The sequence below is a fragment of the Bison bison genome, unplaced genomic scaffold, assembly GCF_000754665.1.
Source record: "Bison bison bison isolate TAMUID 2011002044 unplaced genomic scaffold, Bison_UMD1.0 scf7180017864180, whole genome shotgun sequence".
Lineage (NCBI taxonomy): Eukaryota > Metazoa > Chordata > Mammalia > Artiodactyla > Bovidae > Bison > Bison bison.
This window is the reverse complement of record NW_011494752.1, coordinates 285,711-298,224: the sequence shown is the minus strand read 5'-3', so window position 1 is coordinate 298,224 and position 12,514 is coordinate 285,711. Positions and strand designations below refer to the sequence as shown.

General features: G+C 46.4%; 1 protein-coding gene across 1 annotated transcript in view; it reads left to right on the top strand.

Annotated features, from left to right (window-relative positions):
• LOC104990779 (primary amine oxidase, liver isozyme-like) overlaps window positions 1-12,512 on the top strand; it is a gene marked incomplete at its 3' end in the record, with an annotated part of 14,219 nt that extends 1,707 nt beyond the window's left edge. Inside the window, exons 2-5 of the mRNA XM_010843097.1 lie at window positions 4-2,467; window positions 9,446-9,731; window positions 11,981-12,110; window positions 12,351-12,512. Of these exons, the coding sequence (XP_010841399.1) occupies window positions 871-2,467; window positions 9,446-9,731; window positions 11,981-12,110; window positions 12,351-12,512 (2,175 nt within the window). The remainder of the gene's footprint in view (window positions 1-3; window positions 2,468-9,445; window positions 9,732-11,980; window positions 12,111-12,350) is intronic.
• Between the last annotated feature and the right edge of the window lie 2 nt (window positions 12,513-12,514).

The following is a 12,514-nucleotide window of genomic DNA, read 5'->3' as shown; positions in this document are numbered from 1 at the left end:
GAGGGCCCGTGACAGCTGGATGCATTTATAACTTGGCCCAGGTTGCAAGTTCACAGCCAGGGTTCCAGGGACCCTGACCTGTGATGATCCACCAGTCCTGCTCGTGGGACAGGGAGAGAGTCTTTCTTACACTGCAGCTCCCAACTCCCTCTAGTTTGCTACTGGTTCCACCCCTCAAATGTTTCCCTCCAGTGACTCGGGGAGCTCAGGGCCTCCAATATGTTGAACTGGCTCAGCCCCTCAGTTCCCCGGCTCCTCCCTGGTGCTTTGTGTTCTCAGGATGATTCTCCAGGCTCCTGTGGGTGCCTGTAGGATTCTGGTGATGGGGAAGCAGAATACAGTGATGAGGGCTTCCCGGACTAGAGGAAGGAAGGAGCGAATCCTGCTGGAGGGTTGTGCTCAGGTGTGTTTGGCTTGCAGCCAGGTAGCCAGGAGAAAAGCTGCATCTGCATGAGGAGAGAAGCCCAAGGACTGTCCCTTTCTGCTCCCGTCACATCTTCCTCTCCTCCCTCCGGCTGTGTCTCCCAAACCCAGCCCTCCTCCACTTTGTGCCCCAACCTTGAACCTGAGTGTTTGATTTGGAACAGGAAGACAGAGGCTGACGTGGACCACTTAAAGTCCAGGTTTCTACCTCAGTCCCACCTCCTGAGCCTGGTTTGACCATTGCCTGCCCCCAACTTCCACTCCCTGCCAACCTTCTCTCCTTGGCTGCTTGTCTTGAATTTACCCATCATGCCATCACCCAGAAGGACCACCAAGAGCCAGGAACCTCCAGAGACTGAAAGAGGCATTGAGCACCCAGGTACTGTCTGTCTATCTTGCATTCTGCATTCCGATTGAAGAGGCTGAGGACAACCAGGAGTTTTAGAGATGTTCATCTTCATTTTTCTGTCCTTGTGGACTCTTCTGGCGATGGGTAGGGAGGAAGGTGGTGCTGGGAGTGAGGAGGGAGTTGGGAAGCAATGTCATCCCAGCCTGCCTCCCCGCTGCCCCTCCGGATCCCCCAGTGACCAGCCCTGGACACACCCTGACCAGAGCCAGCTGTTTGCAGACCTGAGCCGAGAAGAGCTGACAGCTGTGATGAGCTTCCTGACTCAGCAGCTGGGGCCAGACCTGGTGGATGCAGCCCAGGCCCGACCCTCAGACAACTGTGTCTTCTCGGTAGAACTTCAGCTGCCCCCCAAGGCTGCAGCCCTGGCCCACCTGGACAGGGGGAGCCCCCCACCTGCCCGGGAGGCACTGGCCATTGTCTTCTTTGGCAAACAACCCCAGCCCAATGTGACTGAGCTGGTGGTGGGGCCGCTGCCCCAGCCCTCCTACATGCGGGATGTGACCGTGGAGCGTCATGGGGGCCCCCTGCCCTATTACCGACGCCCCGTGCTTCTCCGAGAGTACCTGGACATAGACCAGATGATCTTCGACAGAGAGCTGCCCCAGGCTGCTGGTGTCCTGCACCACTGCTGCTCCTACAAACAAGGAGGACAGAAACTGGTGACCATGAACTCAGCTCCTCGTGGAGTGCAGTCAGGGGACAGGGCCACGTGGTTTGGCCTCTACTACAACATTTCTGGGGCTGGGTTCTTCCTGCACCCTGTGGGGTTGGAGCTGCTGGTAGATCACAAGGCTCTGGACCCTGCCCAGTGGACCATCCAGAAGGTGTTCTTTCAAGGCCGCTACTATGAGAGTCTGGCCCAGCTGGAGGAGCAGTTTGAGGCTGGCCAGGTGAATGTGGTGGTGATCCCAGACAATGGCACAGGTGGGTCCTGGTCCCTGAAGTCCCAGGTGCCCCCAGGTCCGGCTCCCCCTCTGCAGTTCCATCCTCAGGGGCCCCGCTTCAGGGTCCAGGGCAATCGAGTGTCCTCCTCATTGTGGACTTTCTCCTTTGGCCTCGGAGGTTTCAGTGGTCCTAGGATCTTTGACATCCGCTTCCAGGGGGAGAGAATTGCGTATGAAGTCAGTGTCCAGGAGGCCTTGGCCATCTATGGTGGAAATTCTCCTTTTGCCTTGAGAGGCCGGTATGCAGATGCCAACTTTGGTTTGGGGTACTTTTCCACGCCCCTGAGCCGTGGGGTGGACTGTCCCTATCTGGCTACCTACGTGGACTGGCACTTCCTTCTGGAGTCCCAAGCCCCCAAGACACTACAAGACGCCTTTTGTGTGTTTGAGGAGAACAATGGCCTGCCCCTAAGGCGACACCACTCAGATTTTCATTCCCACTATTTTGGGGGTGTTGTGGAGACAGTGCTGGTCTTCAGGTCTGTGTCCACGATGCTTAATTATGACTATGTGTGGGATATGGTCTTCCACCCCAATGGGGCCATAGAAGTCAAATTCCATGCCACAGGCTACATCAGCTCAGTGTTTCTCTTTGGTGCTGCCCGAAGATATGGAAACCAGGTCCGGGAGAACACACTGGGCACTGTCCACACCCACAGTGCCCACTACAAGGTGGATCTGGATGTGGGAGGTAAGACATGCTGGCAGAGGCAACGATTCCAATACAAGAGTCTGAAGTCTTAAGCCTAGATTTAAAAGTTTTCATTGTGCCAGTTCCTTGGTTGTCCAGTGGTTAAGACTCCACATTTCCACTGCAGGAGGCAGGGTTCCATCCCTGGTCAGGGTGCTAATATCCTGCTTGTTGGGAGGCCAAAGAGAATAAAAATCTCTTTGAAACATTAAAGATGTAAATATGAATAAATATGAAAGTCATCGAACTCCTCAGAGATTTTCAACCTTAGATAGTTATTCCCTCATGCTTAAAAAAATAATTCTTTCCTTTTTCAAACTGTGCACCTGCAGTTCTAGACTATATCATGGTGTGTGCTACATAGGATACTACACAGCGGTGGTTTAGTTGCTCAGTCGTGACCAACTCTGCGACCCCATGGACAGTAGCCCACCAGGCTCCTCTGTCCATGGGAGGAGGCAAGAGTACTGGAGTGGGTTGCATTTCCTTCTCCAGGGGGTCTTCCCAACCCAGGGATGGAACCCACGTCTACTGCATTGGCAGGTGGGTTCTTTACTACTGAGCCACCTGGGAAGCCCCATGGTAAGATATACTGGTATAGATTTTTACTGAAATTTTTCAATCATAATGTACATATATTTTCTCAGTTCTAATTTCTCACATAACAACATATTACACTCATGCAAACAACAAATATTTACTGAATGCATATTTGTGCCAAACACTGCACTAAAACAGTTTAACAAAAGAAACCACATCTCTGCTCTCAGGAGGCTTAGGTTATAATGGAGGAGTAGGGACCACATGAAGAGCTCCTGGAAAATGTGAGAGCAACCTTTTTTTTTTTTTTTTAATTGAAGTTTAGTTGATTTACTATGTTGTGTTAATTTCTGCTATGCACCAAAGTGATTCAGTTATACATACACACACAAATATATATATATATATTTCATATTATTTTCCATTATGGTTTATCTCAGAATATTGAATATAGTTCTCTGTGCTATGCAGTAGGTCTGTTGTTTATCCATTCTATATATAGTAGTTTATGTCTGCTAACCTCAAACTCCCAATCATCCCTCCCCCACAGCAACCACAAATCCGTTTCTATAGCTGTAAATCTGTTTCTGTTTCATAGATATGTCAATTTGTGCTGCATTTTATTATTTATGAAATTTTTTAATTGGAAGATAATTTCTTAACAACGTTGTGTTAGTTTCTGCCGTTCGACAATGTGAATCAGCCATAAGCGCGTGTGTGTGTATACATGTATGTATCCCCTCCCTCATGAGTCTCCCTCCCACTCTTTCCCATCCCACCCCTCTAGGTCATCACAGAACACCTGGCTGAGCTCCCTGCATTATACAGGAACTTCCCATTAGTTATTTTACACAAAGTATTTCAGTGCTACACTCTGAATTCGTCCCACCCTCTCCTTCCCTCGTTGTGTCCACAAGTCAGTTCTCTACGTTTATCTCTCCATTCCTGCCCTGCAAATATGTTCACCACTACCATTTTTCTAGATTTGATATATATGTGTTAATATACAATATTTGGTTTTCTCATTCTGGTTTACTTCACTCTGTATAACAGGCTATAGACTCATCCACCTCAGTTCAACTGACCCTCATTTGTTCTTTTTTATGGCTCAGTAATATTCCATGGTGTATATGTATTACATTATCTTTATCCATTCACCTGTCACTGGACAGTTAGGTTGTTTCCATGTGTTGACTATTGTAAATACTGCTGCTATGAACATAAGGGTACATGTATCTTTTCAAATTATAGTTTTGTCTGAATATATGCCCAGGAGTGGGATTGCTGGATCATATAGTAACTCTATTTTTAGGTTTTAGTGTAGGAGGGTTCCCTCTCCAGCATTTGTTGGGAAATGCTTTTTTCTATTCTTTTATTCTGTTCAATATGGTAGTCACTAGCCACTTCTACTGTGTATATGTATATCTCACATCTTCTTAATCTAATCATCGGTTGTTGCCCTTAGGTTGCTTCTAGGTCTTGGCTATCATAAATACTGTGGCTATGAACTTTGGGGTGCATGTATTTTTTTGAATTACAGTTTTCTCCCAGGCCCAGAAGTGGAATTTCTGGATCACATGGCAACTCTATCTTTACTTTTCTGAGGAACCTCCATACTGTTCTCCTTGGTGGCTGCACCAATTTACATTCCTACTAACAACTTAAGAAGGTTCCCTTTTCTCCACACCCTGAGAGAAAGATCTTTATACTTATCCTCTTTGTATCTCAGTTTACTCAAGTGTAAAATGGTTTAACGGTGCATTTCTCATAAGATTGTTGTGAGGATTAGTGACTATTTGAAAACATTTTTTCTTTTGAAATAACTTTTTTGGTTTTGGCTGAGCTGGGCCTTCATTGCAGAGCATGGTCTCTTCGTCAACAGGGTTGGGCTTTCTCTAGTTGCGGCTCATGAGCTTCTCTTGTTGTGGAGAGCAGGCTCTAGAACGTGAGGGCTCAGCTAGTTGTGGCCCTTGGGCTTAGATGCCCCAGGGCATGTCAAGTTTTAGCTCCTTGACCAGGGCTCAAACCTGCATCCTATGCAGTGGAAGATGAATTCTTAACCACTGGACCACCAGGGAAGTCCCTGAAATAACTTTCAGTTCAGTTCAGTTGTTCAGTCATGTCCGACTCTTTGCAACCCCATGAATCTCAGCACACCGGGCCTCCCTGTCCATCACCAACTCCCGGAGTTCACTCAAACTCAGGTCCATCAAGTCGATGATGCCATCCAGCCATCTCATCCTCTGTCGTCCCCTTCTCCTCCTGCCCCCAATCCCTCCCAGCATCAGAGTCTTTTCCAATGAGTCAACTCTTCGCATGAGGTGGCCAAAGTATTGGAGTTCCAGCTTTATTTTTTTTTGGAGTTCCAGCTTTAGCATCATTCCTTCCAAAGAACACCCAGGACTGATCTCCTTTAGAATGGACTGGTTGGATCTCCTTGCAGTCCAAGGGACTCTCAAGAGTCTTCTCCAACACCACAGTTCAAAACCATCAATTCTTTGGCACTCAGCTTTCTTCACAGTCCAACTCTCACATCCATACATGACTACTGGAAAAACCATAGCCTTGACTAGACAGACCTTTGTTGGCAAAGTAATGTCTCTGCTTTTGAACATGCTATCTAGGTTGGTCATAACTTTCCTTCCAAGGAGTAAGCGTCTTTTAATTTCATGGCTGCAATCACCATCTGCAGGATTTTGGAGTCTAAAAAAATGAAGTCTGACACTGTTTCCACTGTTTCCCCATCTATTTCCCATGAGGTGATGGGACCAGATGCCATGATCTTCGTTTTCTGAATGTGAGCTTAAAGCCAACTTTTTCACTCTCCTCTTTCACTTTCATCAAGAGGCTTTTTAGTTCCTCTTCACGTTCTGCCATAAGGGTGGTGTCATCTGTATATCTGAGGTTAGTGATATTTCTCCCGGCAATCTTGATTCCAGCTTGTGCTTCTTCCAGCCGAGCATTTCTCATGATGTACTCTGCATATAAGTTAAATAAGTAGGGTGACAATATACAACCTTGACATACTCCTTTTCCTATTTGGAACCAGTCTGTTCCATGTCTTTAGACTTACAGAAAAATTGCAGACATTATAAAGAGTTGCCATACATCCTTCATTGACTCCCCTTAATGTTAACATCTTACATAAACACAGGACAGTCAAACCCAGGAAATTAACATGATTACGATATTATAAATGGCAGACCTGATGAAAATGTTATCAGTTCTTCCACTGATTTCCTTTCTCTGTTTCAGGATCTAAACCAGCATCCCACATTGCGCTTAGATGTCCTATCTCTTTATCGTCTTCTTCAATCTGCAGCAGTTCCTATTATTTACCTGTTTGGCTGCGTCCAGTCTTAGTTGCAGTACGTGGGATCATCACTGCATCAAGCAGGATCTTTTTTGCAGCCCACAGGCTCTCTTGTTGTGCCAGGCACTCTAGGACATGAGGGCTCCATAGTTGCGGTGCGTAGGCTTCCTTGCCCCACAGCACATGAGATCTTAGATGGGATTTTTGATTCCCCCAACCAGAAATCAAACCCACATCCCCTGCATTGTAAGGCTTAACCACTGGACCACAGTGAAGTCCCAGGAACTGACACTTTAGAAGATACTAGTCAATCATTTTGTAGAATGTCTTTCATTGGGTTTTCTCTGATACTGTCTCATGATTAGATTGAGCTTGTGTTTTTGTTTTCATGGAGTTTCTTGGGTAAGAAAACCACAGGAATGACATTACACCCTTCTCAGAGCATCGTATCATGGGATACATCATGTCCTTATGTCTTATCACCAGTGATGGGGGACTCAAGCAGTTGGTTAAGGTGGTATTTTCCAGCTACCTCATTGCAAAAGTTACTGTTTTTCCACTTGCAGTTAACAAATATTTGGGGTAAATTTTTGATGCTGCGCAAATGTACTATTTCTTTTCTTCTCAAGCTCTTTCTTCTCAAACTCTTGCCTACGAATATTAGCAACTATTGGTGGATTTTTCCTGCAACAGTGATTATTACTGTGTCATTTACATTTTTCTCTTTTTCTTTATACATTTATTCACTGGAATTTTCCATAAGAAAGTGTTGTCCCTCCATTTTATTTCTATATATAATTATTTATTCATAACTGTATGAACTCACGGATATTTTATTCTAAGGGTTAGAACCCCCTACTACCGTTTATTTTTTTCCCTAAATTGTTCCAGCTTTGGTCATTGGGAGGGCCTTCAGGTTGGTTTCTGTGTCCTGCTGACATGACTCCCTCCTTTTTTGAGCACTTCTTTACTCTCTGGCACCACAATATGTTTCTATTCCATCTCGTATTTTCCCTCTTCTAACCCTTGATTCAACCACTTCTCCAAGAATCTCTGGTTTCTTTTATTGGAGAATAGTATTTAGAAATCAAGATCTGGGGAGCAGATGTGCTCATTATTCCTGGGATGTCATTGCTTTCAGGGTCACTTATTGGACTTAACTAGAAAATATATGTATGTATTCTAACTGACACTCATGTCTCTCTTTATTTCTACATCCAAACTAGGACAACTCTTTTTTTAAAAATGTATGTACTTGTCTATTTGTGGCTATGCTGTGTCTGTTGCTGTGTGTGGGGTTTCTCTAGCTGCAGTGCCTAGGCTTCTCACTGTGGTGGTTTCTCTTGTTGCAGAGCACAGACTCTAGAGTGCAGACACTGTAGTTGAGGTACACGGGCTTAGTTTCCCCAAGGCATGCGGAATTTTCCCAGACTAGGAATTGAACCCATGTCCCCCGATTGGACAGGGAAATCCTTTTTAAAAACAAACAAACAAACCTTTTATTGGAGAATAACTGATTAATAGTGTTGTGATAGTTTCAGGTAGATAGCAAAGGGACTCAGCCATACATATACTTGTATCCATTCTCCCTCAAGCTTCCTGCCATCCAGGCTGAAAAATATTTATGTATTTACTTATCTATTTGGCAGCACCAGGTTGCATGTGAGTTCTTAGTTGATTCATGTGTATCTAGTTCCCTGACCAGGGATCAAACCTGGGCCCCCTGCATTGGGAGCTTGAGTCTTAGCCACTGGACCACTTGAGAAGTCTCTATGGCAAACCTTAAAGCACATGCAATGGTGCCTGATACGCATGGAAAAGTATTAGCTATTATTGTTAGTATTATCCATATGAGTTTGCTTGTACGGCTGTACCAGAAAAGAGAACTCTTGGCCTGTAGTTATCATCTATAAGTAGAAAGGCTTCACCGGTGGCTCAGATGGTACAGAATCTGCCTGCAAGGCAGGAGACTCTGGTTCGATCCCTGGGTTGGGAAGATCCCCTAGAGAAGGGAATGCTTACCCATTCCAGTATTCTTGCCTGGAAAATTTCATAGACAGAGGAGCTTGGAGACCTACAGTCCATGGACTCACAAACAGTCAGAAATGACTGAGCAACTAACACACACATAAGCAAACAATGTGGAGTGTGGACTAAGAGCAGTAATTCACAAGAGGAAACTGAGGCTTTGCTTAATCAGTCTCTGCTGTCTCTAATCTTTTGAAGGTATGGAGGGAACTTCCGGCATGTTTTGGTTTACTGTTCTTTGGTCTCAGATCACTTAAGTTGACTCCTAATGTGGAACCTAGCTGGACTCCAGTAAATTCGTTTAAAACAAATATGTAGGCAACATACTGTGCCTAATTCTGTGCCAAACCCAAAACAATAGAAAACACCACTGAGCTCCAGCGGTGTTGGGCCTGGGGGCTGACTTTCCTCCCGCTGGCCTGCATGTCTGCTGGCCATGGGTGGTGGAGCCACTTGATGTTGGTTTCCTCTGGGTACTCATGTATAGTCAGTGTAGGACCAGACTGAGACCTAGGTCTCCGGCATTCCCATGAAACTAACCACGTGCCCTTGGTGACAAACCGGGGCACATCTAAGCCTCAGTTGTCCCATCCATAAAATGGGTTGTTGTGTAAGTAAAGCATCAATCCATGTAAAGCCCTCAGCACACTGCCTGTGTAGAACTCCTGCAAGTTCAGTAAATTGAGCTACTGCTGTGATTATGTTCATGAGAAAGCAGTTCTAATGATGGAGCTTCAGATATGATATGCAGACCTTTTCCTCAGGTCAGAAAGAACCTGACTCTGCACATCGCCTGCTAGACTGCTCCAACCTCAGGTAAACTACCCTACCTTCAGCTCCTCAGAAGGAGAAGGTCAATGGAAACTCAGTCGTAGGGCATCTGGGGTTATTACCAGAGATGATGTCCAGAAGGAAAACCTTCTCCAAATCTCTGGATCAAGGACATTCTGGGGAGAGGGGAAGGAACAAGGGACACGCTCAGTCTGGCCTTGTCTTTGGCTCCTACTCTGAAGCCAGGAGCAGGCAGACTCCAGAGGGGGCAGTGTGGCTGCCTGACTAGCTCTTGCTCCTCCCTTCTCCCCACTCCACTCCCGCAGGACTGGAGAATTGGGTCTGGGCTGAAGACATGGCTTTTGTCCCCATGGTGGTACCCTGGAGCCCCGAGCACCAGATACAGAGGCTGCAGGTGACCCGGAAGCAGCTGGAGACCGAGGAGCAGGCTGCCTTCCCCCTGGGAGGGCCCTCCCCTCGCTACCTGTACCTGGCCAGCAACCAGAGCAACAAGTGGGGGCACCCTCGGGGCTACCGCATCCAGACCGTCAGCTTTGCTGGAGGGCCGCTGCCCCAGAACAGCTCCATGGAGAGAGCCTTCAGCTGGGCAAGGTGAGTGATGGGATGTAAGGGAGGCATTGGGGGAGGTGGATGGTACAAAAGGCTACGTGTTGCTGGGAACCCAGGTTCCCCACCTCCCATGGGAGTGTGTACACACTCACAACCGCACATTCTCACACACATGCATTCGTACAGCCACAATCTTAGGCTGCTCAAATTGAAGCCTACTGGGTGAATGGATGAATGGAAAGATAGATACTGAATTAAATGGAAAAAAACGTTTAAGGCATCAGTAGAATCTATGAGGTGGGTATGTGGGTGTTCACTATACTCTTTCAAGTTTTCTGTATGTTTAAAATGCTCATAATCAAGGTTGGAGAGGAGAGACTTCCCTGGCAGTCCAGGGGTTAAGACTTCACCTTCCAGTGCAGGGGTTGTGGGTTTGATCCCTGGTCAGGGAGCTAAGATCCCATATTTCTCGTGGCCAAAAAGCCAAAACATGAAACAGAAGCAAGATTATAACAAACTCAGTAGACTTTTAAAAAATGGTCCACATTAAAAAAAAACATATAAAAGAAGATTGAGTCAAAATAGTTATTAAAAAGTCTGTAAACAAATGCTGGAGAGGGTGTGGTGAGAAGAGAACACCCCCTATACTACTTGTGGGAATGTAAATTAGCACAGCCACTATGGAGAACGTAGTACGGACATTCCTTAAACACTAAAAAATAGAACTACCATATGGTCCTGCAATCCCACTCCTGGACATATACCCAGAGAAAACATGATCGAAAAGTATACATGTGTTCATGTATACATGTGTCCTAAAAGTATCCAGTGTTCATTGCAGCACTCTTTACAGTACTGTTTACAGTTAAGACATGGAAACAGCCTAAATGTCCATCAACAGAGGAATGGATAAAGAACATATGGTACACATACACAATGAAATATTACTCAGCCATTACAAGAAGTAATGGCTTCAGCTCCTCAGAAGGAGAAGGTCAGTTGAAACCCAGCCACATAAAATAATAATTTAAGGAGTATGCTCAACCTAGTTGAATCAGATTTCTTTAAGTACCTTGGAAGAACACCCTAACATAAAATGTATGAAATTTAACCACCAGTGGTCATTTATCTCTCAATGAAACAGGGGTAGGGGCATTGGTAGGGTGGAGGACATTTGCAGCAACATGAATGAACCTAGAGATTGTCATACTGAGTGAAGTAAGTCGGACAGAGAAGGAGAAATATCGTATGACATCCCTTATATTCGAATCTAAAAAAAAAAAATTATACAAATGAACTTCTTTACAAAATAGAAACAGGCTCACAGATTTAGAGAACAAACTTATAGTTGCCAGGAAGGAAGGGTGAGGGGAAGGGATAGTTGGGGAGTTTGGGATCGACATATACATGCAGCTATACTTAAAATTGGGCTTCCTTGGTGGTCCAGTGGCTAAGAATCCACCTGCCAATGCAGGGGACATAGGCTCGATCCCTGGTCAGGGAGCTAAGATTCCCACATGCTGCAGGGCAACTGAGCCCATTCATCACAACTACTGAGCCAGCACTCTAGACCTCTGAGCCGCCACTACTGAAGCCCTCATGCCTAGAGCCCGTGCTGCACAACGAAGACTAGTCCCCGCTCCCTGCAACTAGAAAAAGCCTGGGCTCACAGCAGCAAAGACCCCATGCAGCCAAAAATAAAAAAAATAAAATGGATAACCAACGAGATCCCACTGTGTAGCACAAAGAAGTTTGCTCAATGTTATGTGGCAACCTGAATGGGACGGGAGTTTGGGGGAGAATGGATACATGAATGTGTGTGACCGAGTCCCTTTGCTGTCCACCTGAGACTATCACAACATTGTTAACTGACTATACTCCAATACCAAAAAAAAAGGTTGAAGGAGGGAAGAAAAGAGGAAGAAAGGAGCACATCTCTGAGGGAGTCCTCCCTAAAATCCAGGTACATGAGATACTGAAATTGACCTAAGATGGGAATCAGGCCATGTCTGTGCCTATGCATGCAGGCCCAGAGTCCCATGTGCATGGAGGCGTGAGCCACAGTCCCACCTGAAGTCTGAACGATGGGCTAGTAGATGTTTGAAATACATGATATTGAACACATGCAGGAACTTTGTGAGAGAGAGAGTGGGAAGTGGACAGAGGATGATAAAGAGGCTGGACACCCTAAGACCTCTGTGCTCCTTTCCCCTTTGTGTCCTCTCCTCAGTGCAGCTTCAGGCAGCAGGATGGGTCGATGATCTTGTGGGTCTAATCCAAACCCCCTGCAGGTACCAGCTGGCCGTGACCCAGCGGAAGGAGGGGGAGCCCAGCAGCACCAGCATCTATAATTTGAATGACCCCTGGAGCCCCACCCTGGACTTCAGTGACTTCATCAACAATGAGACCATTGCTGGGCAAGTGAGTCGAGAGGGGGCCTGTGGGGGTGAGGGAGGAGGCAGAGGGAGCAAGCATGAGCCTCCTCACTCTCTTCCAAGTCAGAATCCTCCAGGCGTCTGTAGGACTCACTAAGGAAGAAAGTGTTATGATTTCACATTTTTCCTGGCTGATGAGCTCAGTCCTTCTGTATGAGGCCACTGTGGGAGGCAAAAGTGTCCTTAGCAGCACCAGGCCTCATGATCCTCCTTCTTCCCCGACTAGGACTTGGTGGCCTGGGTGACAGCCGGTTTCCTGCACATCCCACATGCAGAGGACATTCCCAACACGGTGACGGTGGGGAACGGTGTGGGCTTCTTCTTGCGACCCTACAACTTCTTTGACCAGGAGCCCTCCATGGATTCTGCTGACTCCATCTACTTCCGGGA